Consider the following 18789-nt stretch of genomic DNA (forward strand, 5'->3'; position numbering starts at 1 on the left):
GTGTATAGATTTGCTTACTCTGTGCTGCTTTTATTCTTGTTGTGTTAGATTTTTTTATCTGCCCTTTTAATTGGTAATTGTTTTAATATTATTGTTATTATAAGTTTTATTATATTAACTGTACACTACTTTGAATTTTGGAAAAGTGGTTTAAAATCTTTTAAATAAAAATATAGGTGATGCCTCAGCATCTGCAGGGGGTTCTGTTCCTGGAACCCCCACGGATGCTGAAACATACAGATGATGAGAGCCGTGGGTCAGGGCACCCAGACCTCCGAATGTGACCAGAGCTGTGCTCCAGTCGTGACTGGATGGTGTTCTGAAGCTCCCAGAGATGTTTGATGGGCACTTCCAATTTTTATCAAAAATCAGAAGTTTTTACAGCTATCTGTAAATATCTGATTTTCTTCATGCAGCCAAAATCTTTTATTTCACAAATAAAGCTGAATGATCACCTTTTTGGTTCAAGTTTAGCAGCTACTAGTCTTGCACTAGATGCGTCATGTTCTACATAATGATAGAATATTTTGATCTCCACATGGTTGAATATATAGAAGGTATTATGCTGCTGAAACTCTGTCTACAGGGGAAAAAACACAACAGAAAAAGGTTAACTAAATACATGTGTGAATAGGACAAAAGCATAAAACATGATTTCAACTTGAGAAAGTCAGTATGAATGACCTTTTACAAAATATGAACAATGACTGAGTGACAGAGTATATGTTCAAATTTTCCAGAGTTTTAGCTTTGGGGAAGGTGTAGTACTTAATAGTCTACAAAGGACACTCTGCGTATGCAAGTTCCCAGGCTCAATTCCAATTCCCATTAAAAGATCTTCAAGTGTAGGACTGGGAAAGATTTGGACCCACGAACCTACAGAAATTCTGCTAGATAGAATAGCCAGTACAATGGATCATCCAGTTCAAGTCTAAGATAGCTCCTTATATTCTTGCTGAGAAAACCAGCACATTTTCTTAGGTTTCATTCTGCAACTATGCCGAAGGTTGACAGTGTTATTAAAGACATGAAGAGTGCTGTTCTAAGTGCCTTTCCCTCCCCATCAGAGAAGAATAAGGGCAATAGTACCAATCTTTCCTAGAACTTCCCCATCCTCTGACACTTCATGCTAGGACTGGAGAGAGAGAAGTAGAAAAACTCTTCCTCGAGCTTTGTAATCTATTGTTCTCAAACATCTGCTTTGGGAATGTCAGGAAAGAGACCACAAGATAGCTCATCTTTGCACTTCACTTTCAACAATCAAAGTATGCAACAGAAAGGGAAACAGAAACACACACACACACACACACACACACACACACACAATTCAAGTATCCTACAATAAAAATGAATTGTTACTGGTAATTTCTGAAAAGCAACACATAACTAATCTCTATTTTTGTATATGGACCTTGTGATGAAAGCATATGGAGGTCGAGCCTCATTATTTGTGAGGGTTCTGTTCCAAGCACTCACACGGATGGCAAAAAATGCACTATAGCAAATCAATTTAAAAAACAAAGTTTCTTTGCTCCGGTGATTTAAAAACAGCCTTGCTGACCTTTGCAATGTAATATAAGATCTTCTTAATAAGACAATCCATCAATCAGTCCTCCTCCAAGCGCTTCACTCAGTCCCTCCCTTCACCAATGCAAAGTGATCACCTTTCTTTCACGTGCTCAGGGGGAAGGGACGGGTCCCCTGGAGAGAGAAGGATTACTGGATTGTCAGCCAGCTGCCCCCCTCTCTCTCTCATTATTGTTAAAGGACTGTTCAGTTTTTTAAACTGATTTTAAAGGGATGCATTTTTCCCCTTCTCCAGGGATCAGCACATTCCCTCTCATTTGCAGTGGCCATTTGTGTTGAGTCAAATCCGTGTATAAATAGTCTGGACCTGTATGCACAAGGAAAAAGCAAACCCTTGTATCTGTTATTTACTAAATTTATTAAAAAGTCAATCTACACTATTCTCCCCTCATCCAACTTTCTACTGTATCCTGTTTTAGTGTAGGAAATAGAACTGACATATACTAAAAAACATACTATGGTTTGAGTTCTAAATATTTGTCTTGACAAAACAAAGTTAACATTCACATACCAGCTACTTCAGAAGGTGTTAGTTCCCACATCATTAGTACATTAAAAGATTTGAGCACTGCTTCCCAGCACAACTTTCTTTCTATTTCTTTCTTTCTTTCTATTACTTTCTTTCATTTATAAAATGAAGCATAAACTGCAGATGGTATGACTGCCAGAAAAGAGACTTCAGTCACAAATTTCAATATAGAAAGATATATAAAGACTTTCTATAAAGACTTCAGAAATTAAGTCAAACTTCTTGCAATGCAAGAAACAAAATACAAAAGGCTAAATTTTAGACCAACTGTTTACCTTCATTTACCATATCAAAACCATTTTAAAGCTTTAATTACAATTAAATATCTGTACTTTTTTTTTATAGAGAGTATCAATGATGCTGTATCATGAATACTAGAAATGCACAATAGCCAAGCACCTGTAAGGATTACACAAAAAGTAATGACTAAGCAAAGCAATCTATAGCACAATACACCAAAAATGGCATCAGTTTTGCCAGACTGGCTGTAGTTTAGAGAAATGGCATAACCATGTAATATGCCAATTCAAGCCGCTTCCTCATGAGGAAGCCACTGAGCAAAACCAAGGCCATTTTCTATCCCAAAAATATCCTAAAGTTGTTCAAACACCCTTGGCAACAACAAAAAAGTTTAAAACTCTTTTAAAAGTAAACCTATATAATATTTCACAGTTTGGAAACAAGTTATCCTACCCATGGAGACCAAAAACTAATTTGAAAAATCCTAATTTTCAAAATTAGCAAGATGGCCAATAGATTAACATCCCTTTTCTCACATAATCATATCACACAACTTCTTTTTAAAAATGCTGTTTATTAACAACCCCATCAATAATAACTGGCAGGGCACAAGTTGTGCAAATTAATCAACGAACAGGCTAATGCCAATAGCCCAGTTGTACTGATCAGCTATAGTAAACTGCAGAGAGACATCAGAAATAAGCAGACTGAGGGGAGCACAATACTATGCTACATTAGCTACCTATTGTCATTTGAATTAGCCTTTGTGCATCTACTCTGTCTTCTCTCCATCCAGGATGATTCACAAATGTGTCAAAGAAAGTTCCAACACTCATCTATTCAGAGAACATATGAAAAACTTCAGGGGACAAGACAGCCACACAAAATAGATATAGTTTATGCACTAATAAAAGCCTCTTCAAACTTACACTGATAACACAGGCATCTTTGGGACGTCCATCTTTTGTTATATAACAACCAATAGGAAATCCAGGATTGCAAAACCTTTGGTTATCTTCTACATCATAGCACCATGTTACAGGCATGTTGTCTATAATCCTATAAAATAAATATATTATCTTAGATAAAGGACAACAGATTAGGACATTCCAGAGTTATGTGCTTTGACCTATAGAATACTATGCAAAACCTATACACATCAAGAACTCGAGAACTTTCTTTCTCTGTAAAAGGCAAAAAAAAAGAGAACAGGATCCAGAGAACTGTCAGAGGAGCACCATCCCCAATATGGTGCTTTCCTACACTCTCTTCCATTTTTTAGCCACCACTGACCACAGAAAAACTGATCCTGGGGATCAGGAAACCCTCAAAAATAGCATGATTCATGGTATGGGGGGCTTCCAATGGATAAAGGAGTCCAAAATTGTGCCCTTACTTGCATAAGTAGAACTACGATTCTGCCCATACCAACCTTCCTCAGGACAATACTTAAAACACAAAAGCATACTATTATACTGTTCAGCTGTTTTGGTAGATTTAAATTTAATTTAAACAAAAACAAAACCTGAACTAAAAGTTTAAGAACTTTTAATTCTCCAGGCCTCCCAATCTCTTATAAGGCATTAAAAATGTCACTTCTAGTTTCTCTGTGAAACTGGATGTTGCTTTTTTTTTTTTTTTTTTTTGCTTCAGAGGTGAGTCTGAGCTCGGCAGAAGCCTAAGATGGATATCCTCAACTTCTGCTGGGCTCAGAGGCCCCTCCGGAAGTGAGGGGAGCAGAGCTCCCCTTACCTCTGGAGGGGTGCACAGAAGAATGCGGGCACTGAGGAGGCCCCCCCAAGGACCTGATCCATGGTTAAGTGAATCTGTGGATAAAGGGGTCTCCCTGTAAGCCTGGAAAGCTTTGTGACATGCATGAAGACCAGTTGTTGATCCACAGCTGGCTCCCAATCCTGTCAGAGTGCTAACTTTCCTCAGTAGGTATGATGTCACCTTACTGGACTCCATTCCCTGGACAGGGGAACATACAAGGTACTTAGATAATGGTAAGAAAATTTTTTCCAGCTAAATTTGTGTGCAAAGCAAATGTAAGTTATCCTGCCCCTTGCTTAAGTTTGCAGTACTGTGAACAGAAGAGCTTGGTCCATGAGAAAAAAATTCAGTGAGTAACAAAAGGCTATCCACTTAAAAAGTAGGCCACTGATGAAGATATTTTAATCAGGTCAAATATGGGAATTAAATGGGAATTAGAGTGGTTAAACAAGTGGGTAAAAGATCAGACAAGCAGCATCCAAAAGTTGGTGTGGCATAGTGGCTAAAAGACCAAGCTGTGAATCAATTACTTGATTTGACTCTTGCCTCTGCCTGGAATTCTCACTACACTGCCTTAGGAAAGCTATCACCTTTCATGTTCAGCTCCCCACCTGAAATACGAGATAATAATACTTAAACTTACAGGGTTCCTGCAAGGACATCAAGATAATACACATGAAATTCTTAACGTATCAGAAAGTGCTATACAAATTCTCAGTATTATTACTAAACACAAATAAAAAGATAATTCTTAGCTGGCCTAGCATGTAATATGCTAACAGCTTTTAACTTTCAATAACTATAAATGTAAGAGTTAAAGATGTTCAGAATCTGAAATTTTTTCATATGGCAAAACAGATAATGCAAATGTTTGCATTCAGTTTCTATTGGTGGGATTGAGGTATCTGCCGCTATCAAAAGAAAGGATATTTTTCCATGAGAGTGAAACACTGTCATAGCTCATTCATGAAAATGCAGAGACACTGCCTCTTCAAGTGTGGTTTATACCAAGACACAGAAATGTTTTTGCATGTCTACTTTTGACACTTTGAGAATGAACAGTTAGCATCCTCCAAGTATTAAAGAAGGGGAGAACAAAAGTTGAGAAATGAAAGATACTTCCAATCTCCTCTTGGAAAACAGATCAAATAAAGAAAATTTTCTGTCCAAGTTCAAATGTGAGGTGTTAACATTTGTTACATGCTGGGACAGTAGGTGCATCATAGTGGAAGCAAGACAAGGATTAAAATGGAGTATCTGAATAAGGACATGCTAAAAAGATTAGACTTTTCTCCACAGCATCATTGCAAGAACACAGGAAGTGTGGCATTTGTATTTCTCATCTTCTTCATTAAAAAAACAGTGGTTCAAAGCAGTCCATGAATACAAATGAAATCACAAGTACCACAAATATGTAACTTTTTCTTTAATTGTACAAATACCTTATAATAAGTATGATCCCAAATGATTGTTCTGCCTACCAAAATGAGGAGGCCACCACAGCAGGGGATCCCAGAAAGTTCAATCTCTCAGGCATAAGGCATCTAGAAGAGGACACCCTCATAGAGCAAAATCGGTTCTCTTTCTATTGAAGTGCCACTATTTGTTTACCATACTTTGCTACACTCACTATATGGAATAAATTTAAAGGTTTTGCCAGTTATGTAACAAATTATTTTAGAAAAAATTAAAAAAGATTCTGGTTTCAAAAAGCATCTTTAAAATCTTCTTATAGCTTATTAGCTACTTTCTCAACTGTTCTTCAGAGGCTAACCTTCTTGCAGAAAATTTAGAGTCATGAACAAGACTATTAAATACACAACACAGCACCAGCTAAATAAATGCATCTGAAAAGACTGATATTTTGCTTATGACCACCCCTTTCCTACTTAACAAAAGCTTTTCCTAAGTAGAAGTTAAGCTTTCTTTTATACAGTACAAGGAAATAAAATGGATGTAATCAGAATGGCACACTAACACTCTAGGCATATTTTACTGGTCCATTAATACAGGGGTGCCCAAACCCTGGTCCTGGGGTCACTTGTGGCCCTCAAGGCCTCTCAATGCGGCCCTCAGGGAGCCCCTAGTCTCCAATGAGCCTCTGGCCCTCCGGAGATTTGTTGGAGCCCACACTGGCCCGATGCAATTGCTCTCAGCATGAGGGCGACTGTTTGGCCTCTCGAGTGAGCTGTGGGATGAGGGCTCCCATCACTGTCTGTGATGCAGTAGCGGCAGCAAAGGAAAGACCAGCCTTGCTTTGTGCAAGGCCTTTTATAGGCCTTGAGCTATTGCAAGACCTACATTCATTAACCCCTGCTAATTGGGTAAGAGGCACTTTTTCAAGTGGGTGCTCCTTTTTTAGCAGGGGGAGAGTAATTGGCCCATCTCACCCCAGCAGTGTCTGTTCTAGTGGCTGTCTGCTGGTATTCTTTTGCATCTTTTTAGATTGTGAGCCCTTTTGGGACAGGGAGCCATTTAGTTATTTGATTTTTCTCTGTAAACCGCTTTGTGAACTTTTAGTTGAAAAGCGGTATATAAATACTGTTGTTGTTGTTGTTGTTGTTGTTCATTCATATGTTCATCTTTAATATATTCATTTATGTAAATTTATTCAAATTTGAAATGTAAATTAATTCGGCCCCCAACACAGTGTCAGAGAGATGATGTGGCCCTCCTGCCAAAAACTTTGGACACCCCTGCATTAATACTAAAATGGACGAACTAAACAGTGTGCTTGTTGTGTATCAGTGATTAATAGCCCAGTTGTAACCTAACATCCTCTGTGCAGCCATGTCCCAAAATAGGAATGCTGTATCCAGTGGGTGGGGTGGTGGCTTAGGAGGCTTTGCATTGATACATTTCAGCGTTTAAAAGCTATACAGAATGGATTCAATCGTAACTTGCAATTTTCAAGAGAAGCAGATATGCTATATCTCCCACTTCAAGTAGTTTATAAACATGAAAAATTAAGTTTGAACTCACCAGTGATGTTGATAGTTCAATAGCATACTATTTTTCAGAAAATTTAGTTTTTGCTTGTCTTCTGGCTTCTTTAGATCATATTCTTTCTTACAAACTGACTTGCACGTCTCTTTTTTCTTAAATGTAAACTAAGAAAAATAAGAGGATTTATAGAAGAAACCTTTTAACATATTATTCACTGAAAATTACCAGAAGACCTACAGTAAACAAACAAACAAAAAAAGAGCTACAAGGACAAGAACTTAACATCAATTTAATTTAAAAATTACTGCAAGTTTCTAGCTGTGGGTTTATTGCTGGTTCTCAACTCATTCTATTATACGTTATCAATTAATGCAACACAATGAACACATCATGCATACAACAGAAGCATCTTTTGTTATACTACAAAAAATCTCAAATCTTCACTCTGTGTGTCTGTGCGCATACGCACACCTTTTTACTTAAGCTAGAGCAAGACTTGAACCAAGGCTTTGCAGAATCTAAACTGAAACCAAATCATACCATATAAGAATATGGTACAAATTTACAGGTTATTACCTGGTTTGACCCCTTCTAAATAGTACGTTGCCAACTACATGATGGTAACATCACACACATATTCCAAAGAATAAATGCCTGGGTGAATTTTTATATATTATGATCTTAGACTTATCTAGACTTTCCTGTCCTTGTCAGAATTCACCAACAGGTATAACGTTGGTCTAACGCAGGCTCATCAAGTAAATGAAGACTATATGCCTAGAGACTGAGTGAACAGGACACTGAAAAGTAAGACCCAACCTACACATTTTGCATATATTTTCCACATTTGCCCAGGTAAGGCAAGTAGCCCATAATGGGGCTAGTTGATTCTGCAGCAGCCCTTGAGCTGCCATAGAAACGAGAGCCTCTGTGTCAGGCTTGTGGCTCAACACGAAGGCTCAGGATGCGACAGAGCTCAGCTCCGCCAGTCTCGCCTCCCTCCTGCCCCACTCCCACCCCCGGCACACCTCTTCCCGGCATCCCCCCACGTCCCCCCTCACCTCTCCACCACCCAGTGATCTGCATGACCGCCAAGTGGCACAGCAGCGGCAGTCCACTGGTGCTAGGCCAGTACCGGCCGGCACTGAACTAGCATCGGTGTTGGACCGGCGTTAAGGGCTGCAGACGTGCCTTATTTGCAACACTCAGCACCAGCGCTTGTCCAGCACTAAGAGCTCAGGACTGGGCTCTGAGGTGATAGAAATCTGGACAAATGCAATGCAGACTGCTAGTGGGGAGTCATACATAAGAATAATCTCCAATGCAGAAAAAGCATATTGGAAGAACGGTTTAGTGTAAACCTACTTTTGATTTACTGGTTTATGGTATGATTTGGAGGAGGCCTCCCTGGCGAGTGGAGGACAGGGATCAGCTCTCCCACCCGCATAGCTCACCAAGCCTTTTACCTCCATCTTAAAGGGGGTTCCCCAACCAGTGTGCCTTTTTCTCCCAGCCAACGTAGATCCCCTAGCAGAGGCCCCAGTGATGTCAACTGGGGATTCAAAGGAATATGAGACTTAAGGAATGGATAATGATCTAAAGTGTATAATATACACATCTGAAGTGTATAATAAATCAATTACCATACAGCATACAACTGTATGGTGTGCTCTCTAGATACAACAGACCTCAATTTACCATTCCCCAGCCCCTTTGATGCGGAACTACCTACATAGTGTAACAAAAGGTACATCTGTTGTGCACATGAAGCTCTGATTGCAGTGAATTAATTGATCATATATAATAGATATGACTTGAACTAGAAACAGACCACAACCAGAAGCTTACAGCCAATTTTTAATTAATTTGATGTTAAGCCACCGCTGTCCTTGTAAAGCCAACAGATGGCTTTAACTAGCCATCTGCTGAGCAATTAAAGGGAGAATTCTGTGCAAGACTGATGCAGATCAATGACTGTTACTATTCGACACAACTCTGGGAGTGTGGCACTTGAGCTGCTGTAGACTGTATTTGAGCACTTAAACCCTTTCCCATGCCTGTTAAGGAAACCTCCTCTTTGAAGCTCAGGGGTGCCTTATTCTGCTTATTCCATGTCTTCCCAAGTTCTTGCCTTGCTTAAAATGTGCCAATTGCAACAGTATTATCATCTTCCTCAAAAAGCAACAAAATCCTCTAATCACTACAAGGAATGTGAAAAATCTAAAATCAGAAGGTCAACTGAGATCCACTTGTAGAATATTTCTTTCCAGCCCCATCGCAAGACTGACAGCCTCAGTCCACAATCCCCACACAGTACAATATATTCTTTCTGAAGTGCGAAGACATTTTCCAAGTGACCTCTCTTTTACTATAACTTGGGCCCCTTTCCATTTATCCTCTGGTAACAGCCAGTAGGAATATCGTTTTCTTGGATCCACTTCTGCTGTTCCTCTTGTACTGGCAAATAAATGCAGAGGAAGGTTTATTCAGACCTAGGGTGTACCTAGGAGCATCATGCCCTGGCATGTTTCCAAGCTGGTTGCTGTACAAGCCTTTCTGGTTCACCACTCAATCTCCTGCCCCAAACACATTTGAAAAGGGTTTAACACAATGTTTCTCAAACTGTGGGCACATTGGCACACTAGGTGGGTCGTGAGCCCATTTCAGGTGGGTCCCCATTCATTTCAATATTTTATTTTTAATATATTAAACATTTTTAATATATTAGACTTGATGCTGCCATGGTATGTGACTGCATTTGGGGAAATGTTACAGATCTGTACTTTGAACAGACTATTATGTAGACGCTTTCAACAACAATAGTCAATGGGACTTACTCCTGGGTAACTGTGGGTAGGATTACAGCCTAGGATGGTTAAAAAGTTCCCTCTTCATGATGTCACTTCTGGTTATGACATCACTTCCAGTGGGTCGTGACAGATTCTCATTCTAAAAAGTGGGTCCTGGTGCTAAAAGTGCAAGAACCACTGGTATAACAGATTTGAAATCTAAATCTCATGTTGGATAAATTCTGCAGAATATTCATGTACAAAGGAACGTTTTCCCTACAACCCACTGGTTTTCAAACTCTCTGGGAGTTTGAGGACCAGGATAAGTCTTTGCGGGGGGTGGGGGTGGAAAGCAACGACACAATCTCCAGGATCGCGTTGCTGTGGGGGACATTTTTAAACAATCCTGAGTCCCTGCCAGCATCCGGAGGGGAGCAGGGAGTTCCGTGGAGCCCTGTGCAGGGCTCCCCGCACCTCTAAACACTGACAAAACAAGATTGCAACTCAATTCCAGGTTGCAGTTGTGAAACCGGAAGTGGGTCATGATCACATTTTGTCAGTGTTTAGAGGTGCAGGGAGCCTTGCAGAGGGCTCCACGGGCTCCCCACATACCCCGAATGCCAATAGGGACTCAAGTATGTTAAAAAAGGCTCTATGTCACCCACAGTGGCACAATCCTGGGGATCATATTGCTGCCTTACCCCTTTCCCCCCCTTAAGGGTTCTCAAGCTGGTGGTTCGAGACCCACATGATAGTATAGCCTATCCAGGTTAGTTTACACAAATTGATGAAAGTTCAAGACATGCCAGTAACCAGGATTCCACTGCTACCAAATTTTAGCTTCTTTGTATGCTTTGATATCTGAAGCAAACTACGTACCTTATAGGGCGATGGTTCAATCCGCTCTCCAAACAATACCTGACCAAGATTTTCAGATGGACGTTTCTCTCCAGGTGCTTCGCAAAAATCAAATCTATGAAAAAAGCAGGACTATTTAATGTATTCTGACTATGGCTGCAGCTGAATTAAAGAATTGTTAATCAACTGTCAGATTTTATTTGATTTAACTGACTAATCAACTAAATTATGAATGTTTAGGTACATTTTCTTGATCCTTCTAGAAGGAAGAGTAGGCTCTGTGAAAAAGCCAACAAACAAAAATTAGAGGTACAGTACTGCTGTACATAAAGAGTTCATCTGAAAAAGAACACAACTGTCTGGCAAGATTGCAACAAGAATTCATAATCTATAGTAGAGTTTCTTAACTTTTTTTAGTTCATGGTCCCATTCTGAACCGCATTTCATCATATGCTGGGCAATTTGGGTGATCCCCTAATGTTCCAATTTTTCCATGTGGCCCCCTATGGAATGGTGTGGCCCCATATGGATCCCACGGGGCCATATGGCCTATGTTGAGAACCACAGGATCTACAGCATTCGGTTCCTAAAGCACCAAGCCAAATGCAACAGCTCCTTCTCCTTAGAAAGAAGGACTTTGCTAGGCTCTTGAAACTCCAAAAAGGGAGTGTGGGTGTGGGCAAGTGAGAAAGAAAAGTAGGATCTCACTCAACCTGCCAAATCACTGTCCCTTCACTGTGAGAAGGGGACAATGATTATTCTTCATTATCCTTTATGTTAGTCCAATATCCTTCAAGAGGATATTGAAGACTCATTTATTCTCTCTCACTTCTAGGAACCAAAAATCTGCTGTTATTCCTGTTATGAGTTTTTGCTCTGCAATTCTGCTCTCTGAGAGGTTTTTAAATTGTTTCATTTTATTTTGTCATAAGCTGCCTTAGGGCCAATGTGGTAACACTATATATAAACTAGAACACAATCTTCAAAGTTCTAAGGTAGTTAAAACAACAGCTGCTATTGTTAAAAGTCTCCAAAAAACATCAATACTGCAATTGATTTTTTTTAAACATAAGAACAGAATATAGATATAAAGATTTTTGCTTTGGAGGACAAAAAGACATGAAGCCAGAAAAAGCCAACAGCATCTTTGGAGTATGCAAATAAGTTCAATTTTATTATATTTAAATCTAACACGGACACTGATCAAATGAATGTAGTCGTGTACAATACATGTCATCATTTCAGTTGTAGAATTCAGCTGTAATATTTAGTAATAATTACAGATGTAATATAATGAAGGCATCCCTTTATTCACAGAAATAAGATTATGTCAGGTGTAAGTATGCTACTGAAGATTTGGTGATTACATTTATGACCTCAGTTACCAGATTTCTCTGTGTGCTAAAAGACGAAAAGTGAATTGTGGATTTTCTCATAGCTTGACACTGGAGTCAGTCACAATCCTTGGGCACACAATGCCTAGTGGTTCCCCGTTCCCCCCCAGATATAAAGTTGCTAGACCTACAAGTCCTTTTGTGATGATCAGGTACTTTGGGAAGGGTGAAATTTTAAGTGCTGGTAAATAGTTACGACAAAGCTCAACTTGCTAGTGATTTGTTAGTGCGAAACACTTTTCACATTTCTAGAATGGAAATTCTACAATGCAAGAGATCTATTTAGGTTCCTGGAGTGATGACTCCATGACCAGCAAAAATCAACAGATAAAAATTCTTCCCTAGTTTGCCTTCTTTAGAGTCCCAGAACGGGATCCCAAGTCAACTTCTAAGTGTATCCTATTCTCAAGACACATATTAGAAAGATATAACATGGTAAATTGGGGTGCAACAACACAATTTTATGCATGTTTACTCAGACAACCTTATTATGCATGTCTATTCAGAATGCATAACCTTATGCATTCAATTCAGTGGGGCTTACTTCCATATAAGTGTATACAGGTTTGCAGCTTTATTCATGGATAAACCATCACGAACTTTTAGCTGTAACAGGACTATCATTACATTTTTTTCTACTTTTGTTTTTTAAAGAAAGCATCCAGAAAGTTATTCATTATTGGTCATTTCAATTCAAGTTAAACAAAGAATAAGGTTTAATGTACTTACGCAGTATATTCATATGGAAGGACTGATTCTACTGAGTCCAATCTATTTACAAACAGCTCTATTCCAGACTGCAAAAGATGCAAGGGAACATTAGTATGCACAATTTAAGCTATATTGCCAGCAATCAAAATGATACAAAATAAGATTATGAAGTATTTGGGTCATCATGTAAACAAGTGCAATTTTACATATACTGTAGTTATGAAGAACTGCTGTCTTGAACTAGGAACACAGTTGGGCAGGTCTGTGTTTGGTAAATATTATGTTCCACAGACTCTGAAGACACTGGACCTTTCTGTGGACCACTTTTCTAGGGAAATAAAACTACATAGAAAAAAATATCTAGGTAATATTTCAAACTGCTCAACCAGAACATAAAATATCAGTAAAAAAGGATGCATTTCAAACACAACTGAAAAAGTATAATCAACTATTTCTGCAACTTAAGCTGAAGTTACAGAAGACAAAGGATACATAAATTTATGAAAAAGAACACACTTAAAACTGAAGTAGTATTTATCAATACAAATACAGAACCGTCAAATTAACTCAGACTTATTAAGTTACCCAAACCTACCTTTCTGGAAAAAAAAATAATAATAATGATTATCTGTACTGCTGAGAGTGCTTTCCTTGGTTGCTGGGGGTAGCAGGAATTTTTGAACTTTTTTTTTACACTACACCTCTGCAGGTAGTAGTGGTTTCATAAGCACCAACTGCTAATAGCATTCCAGGCAGTTTTTTTCCCCTTCTTTTTAAGTGATTTTTTACTGCACCTCTGTGGGCTGCAGCAGTTCCAGCAGCACCCCAAGCACTGCTAGTGCTTCTGACAGTTGGCAGCTCCTGCCAATTTGGTTTCTTTAGAAAGTAATTGGGTTATTAGAGCATTCACTGACAGAAGCACAGAGAAAAATCACTTTAAAAAGAAAAACATCCCTACAACAGCCGTGCACCATGCATCAAAATTCAAGGATGTCAAATTCAGACTGGTCAAGTGATTAAAAACAAGACTGAATCAACCAGCACAAAGTATAATGAAACAGACAGGTTAACATTAGCTTAAGCCAGTGTTTCTCAAACTGTGGGTCGGGACCCACTAGGTGGGTTGCAAGCCAATTTCAGGCCATAATCATTTCAATATTTTATTTTTAATATATTAAAAATTATTAATATTAATAAATATTAATTAAAAATATTAAAAAGACTTGATGCTACCATAGCATGTGACTGCATTTGGGGAAATATTACAGACCTGTATTTTTAACAGACTACTATGTATATGCTTTTAACAATGGCAGCAAATAGGACTTACTCCTGGGTAAGTGTAGGTAGGATTGCAGCCTAGGATTGTTAAAAATTTCCCTGCTCGATGGTGTCACTTCTAGTCATGACATCACTTCTGGTGAGTCCCAACAAGATTCTTTTTCTAAAAAGTGGGTCCCAATTCTAAATGTGTGAGAACCACTGGCTTAAGCCATTTCTGCCCAACGTTGCAAATATGCAAAAGGGATCAAATGTATACACCTTTGGGCTGGGCGAAAATTGGTTAATTTAATTTCAATTCCAAATTATTATTAATGATGAATACCTCCGAATTAATTAAATATATAAATCACTGTGTAGCCCTGTTAGCATGTGAAAAGTTGAGTTATAGCTCTCAAAGCAAACTTCCTAACTCTCAGGCCCAAAGGAATTAGCAGGGTGCATGAGAGTTAAGAGCAGTTCAAGTTACTTGGCCCTCTGGTAGCAATGAATGCATGGACGCATGAACAAGGCAGTACATACTACAAGGAAATGGCAATGAAACTCTATTCCCAAATACTAGTAAAGGACATGAGGGTGGCCATAATATCAAAAGGGTTTTGAAATGGCAACAAAATAATGTTTCTCCTCAACAGGGCTGCAGATTTACAAGTGAACTCTAGTTGATGTCTCTTCTTCCTCACAATTGCTCTAAGCAGCAACAATGGTGGAGGGATGGGGACAACACTCTTCACCCCAGTCCAGGTATACTGAAGGCTACTGGCTTCTAAGGTAGCCCTGATATAAATAGTGGCCAGAAAAATGGCCACCAGGAGAATCTGACAGCTGTGGAGGGTATGGTTTCTTCTCAATAGGGCTGATGGTGTAAGAGCAGCTCCTTGCTGCTGCCTCTTTTTCCTCATAGTGGCTCTAAGTGGCAGCAAGGGGAGAGGATGAGCTGGCAACAGTCCTCATTCCAGTCCAGTTGCTGGGGTGGTTGCTGGCTCCTGAAGCAGGCCAGATGTCTTCAGAGTCCGTGGAACATAATATTTACTGAACACAGACCTACCCAACATATATGACCATGCTGCCATTTAAAGGAATCAGATCTCCCTATGCAGTAGTATGTCTATGACAGGAAAGGGAATCTGAATGAACAATTTTTACGGGCAGAGCGGAGCAGGAAGTAAGATCATGCCCTATAGCACAATGAGAGAGCCCTAAAACCTACATTTCTAACTATAGATGCCCATTCTAGGAGCTGAACCTGCAGCATCCTGAAATAAAGGTTTCCACTGTCTGAGCATTTACCCTCTCCTGAAGAGAAATAATTGAATCTAAACTCGTTCAAATGCCTTTCAATTCCTGACAACAGTCAACTTACACTTTTGGTTACTTTTGTTTATATATTCTCTTATCTACTGTTTTATTTCTTTTTGTATGTTTTGCATTTGGAAAGCACAACCATGTTTTAACAAGTAAAATTAAGAGTGCTAAGAAAAAGGTGCAGGTAGCCACCCTAGTGGACCACTTTCTTGGCACTCCCATATGGTGGAATTTTGACAGATGAAGCTGCACAGCTTTCTTTCAGTGCTTCCTTCCAATCCACTTGCTTGGCAGGACAGGGCCCTGACACAAGTCATCCAAACTGCCTCCAACAGGAAAGGGGAGCAGCAACAACAGAGCATGTAGATTATACAGTGGGGGGGGGGGGAAGGATGTCCTGTCTTCCTTATCTTCACTATACAGCTCCTGATAAACACAAATTATCACGAGCAGGAGCAGCTCCTGATGAACACAAATTATCATGAGCAGGAAGCCAGGTTATGAAGTTATAGTGGTTATGAAGATCCAGGTTCAAATCCCTGCATAGACATGAAGCTTCCTAGTTCAGTCACTGTCTCTTTGTGACCAACCTCACCCTGTGCAACCTGGAAGAAAGACTGATACACACACACCCTCCCACACTCACCTCCACACACACACACCCTCCCCCCCACACACCCCGACACACACCCACCTTACACACACACTCCTCCCCACACACACCACACACACTCATCTCACACACACACCCTCCGCCCCCCCTTTGAGCCCAGAGCTTGAGGCAAGAGCGGCCCGGGCTGCGGCCACAGCTGCTGCCAGCCCCGCTGCCTCCAGCCCAGCCCAGACCAGACCTTGCACTCAGACTTGTCCGGCTGCTCGCAGAAGTTGACGGGCGCCAGTCCGGGCAGGTAGAAGAGCGACGCGAGAGGCGCGGACACCAGCAGCAGCCAGGCGGGCAGCAGGCGCCGCGCGAGCGCCATGGCGGAGGGATGGCTGACAGCACCGGCCCGACAGCCACAGCGGCCGCCGCTTCCGCGGACACGTCACCCGCACGGACGCCGGCGCCAGCCGAGGAGCGTCGGCAGCCACTTCCGGCCCCCTTCGGGCCCCTGTTCCTCCAGGGGAACAGCGCCATGAGGAGGCGGGCGGGACGCCGAGCCGAGAGCGAAGGCGGAGCTAGTCGAACGCAGAGCGATCGCGCCGAAGGTCTGCCAAGTTTGTGCGCGGCCTCGGGTGCGGGCAGCGCGTAGGCATCAGGGGCCCGGCCGGCACCGCCAGCTTCCGCGCTTTCCGGGGATTGGAGTGGGACTGACTGCTGAGTAGGCAGCACTGCAGCAGCCCAGCCTCTGCCCGCCTGCTCAGCAGGCAGTCCCAGCAGAGAGCGGGGCTTCCTCCTCCCAGGAAGCGGGCAGGACCCTGGAGCCAGCAGGGTGCCAGCAGGGAAGGTGCCGGAGCATCTCGCTGGAGGGAGTTCCCAGGGCCAGACCAGCCCTGAAGGCCCTGTGCATGAGGGACACAAGAACAGCCCCGCTGGGTCGGGCCATGGCCCATCTAGCCCAGCTTCCTGCATCTCACAGCGGCCCACCAAATGCCCCAGGGAGCACACCTGATAGACCTTCATCCTGGTGCCCTTCCTTGCATCGGGCATTCTGACATAGCTCATTTCTAAAATCAGGAGGTTGCGCATACACATCATGGCTTGTACCCCATAATGGATTTTTCCTCCAGAAACTTGTCCAATCCCCTTTTAAAGGTGTCCAGGCCAGACGCCATCACCACATCCTGTGGCAAGGAGTTCCACAGACCAACCACACGCTGAGTAAAGAAATATTTTCTTTTGTCTGTCCTATCCTTCCCAACACTCAATTTTAGTGGATGCCCCCTGGTATTTTCTATGTCTCAATCATGGCCCCCTGAGGCGGCTCTTTTCTAGGCTGAAGAGGCCCAAACGCCGTAGCCTTTCCTCATAAGGAAGGTGCCCCAGCCCCGTAATCATCTTAGTTGCCCTCTTTTGCACCTTTTCCATTTCCACTATATCCTTTTTGAGATGCGGCGACCAGAACTGGACACAATACTCCAGATGTGGCCTTACCATAGATTTGTACAACGGCACTATAATATTAGCTGTTTTGTTCCCAATACCTTTTCTAATGATCCCAAGCATAGAATTGGCCTTCTTCACTGCCGCCGCACATTGGGTCGACACTTTCATCGACCTGTCCACCACCACCCCAAGATCTCTCTCCTGATCTGTCACAGACAGCTCAGAACCCATTAACCTATATGTGAAGTTTTGATCTTTTGCCCCAATGTGCATGACTTTACACTTACTTACATTGAAGCGCATCTGCCATTTTGCTGCTCATTCTGCCAGTTTGGAGAGATCCTTCTGGAGCTCCTCACAATCACTTCTGGTCTTCACCACTCAGAAAAGTTTGGTGTCGTCTGCAAACTTAGCCACTTCACTGCTCAACCCTGTCTCCAGGTCATTTATGAAGAAGTTGAAAAGCACCGGTCCCAGGACAGATCCTTGGGGCACACCGCTTTTCACCTCTCTCCATTGTGAAAATTGCCCATTGACACCCGCTCTCTGCTTCCTGGCCTCCAACCAGTTCTCAATCCATGAGAGGACCTGTCCTCTAATTCCCTGACTGTGGAGTTTTTTCAGTAGCCTTTGATGAGGGACCGTGTCAAACGCCTTCTGAAAGTCCAGATATATAATGTCCACGGGTTCTCCCGCATCCACATGCCTGTTGACCTTTTCAAAGAATTCTATAAGGTTCGTGAGGCAAGACTTACCCTTACAGAAGCCATGCTGACTCTCCCTCAGCAAGGCCTGTTCATCTATGTGTTTTGAGATCCTATCTTTGATGAGGCATTCCACCATCTTACCCGGTATGGATGTTAGGCTGACCGGCCTATAGTTTCCCGGGTCCCCCCTCTTTCCTTTTTTAAAGATAGGCGTGACATTTGCTATCCTCCAGTCTTCTGGCACCATGGCCTTTTTGAGGGACAAGTTGCATACCTTAGTCAAGAGATCTGCAACTTCATTCTTCAATTCCTTAATAACTCTTGGGTGGATGCCATCAGGGCCCGGTAACTTATTGATCTTTAATTTATCAATGAGGTCTGAAACATCTTCTCTTTTAACCTCTATCTGACTTAATTCCTCGGTTAGGAGGGGCCGTTCGGGCAGCGGTATCTGCCCGAGGTCTTCTGCCGTGAAGACAGATGCAAAGAACTCATTTAATTTCTCTGCCATCTCTAAGTCTCCTTTTATCTCCCCTTTCCCTCCCTCACCATCCAGAGGGCCAACCGCTTCTCTGGCGGGTTTCCTGCTTCTAACATATTTGAAGAAGCTTTTATTATTCCCCTT

The 18789-nt window shown here is 41.6% G+C and overlaps 1 protein-coding gene across 1 annotated transcript in view; it reads right to left on the reverse strand.

Annotated features, from left to right (window-relative positions):
* Positions 1–16484, reverse strand: part of TM9SF2 (transmembrane 9 superfamily member 2) — a 32958-nt gene extending 16474 nt beyond the window's left edge. The window contains exons 1-6 of the mRNA XM_066621085.1: positions 16265–16484; positions 12846–12913; positions 10744–10837; positions 7112–7239; positions 3286–3415; positions 456–580 (exon numbers count right to left, since the gene is read on the reverse strand). Coding sequence (XP_066477182.1) covers positions 456–580; positions 3286–3415; positions 7112–7239; positions 10744–10837; positions 12846–12913; positions 16265–16393 — 674 coding nt within the window. The 5' untranslated portion in view covers positions 16394–16484. The remainder of the gene's footprint in view (positions 1–455; positions 581–3285; positions 3416–7111; positions 7240–10743; positions 10838–12845; positions 12914–16264) is intronic.
* Between the last annotated feature and the right edge of the window lie 2305 nt (positions 16485–18789).

The sequence above is a fragment of the Tiliqua scincoides genome, chromosome 3 (genome assembly GCF_035046505.1).
Source record: "Tiliqua scincoides isolate rTilSci1 chromosome 3, rTilSci1.hap2, whole genome shotgun sequence".
Taxonomy (NCBI): domain Eukaryota; kingdom Metazoa; phylum Chordata; class Lepidosauria; order Squamata; family Scincidae; genus Tiliqua; species Tiliqua scincoides.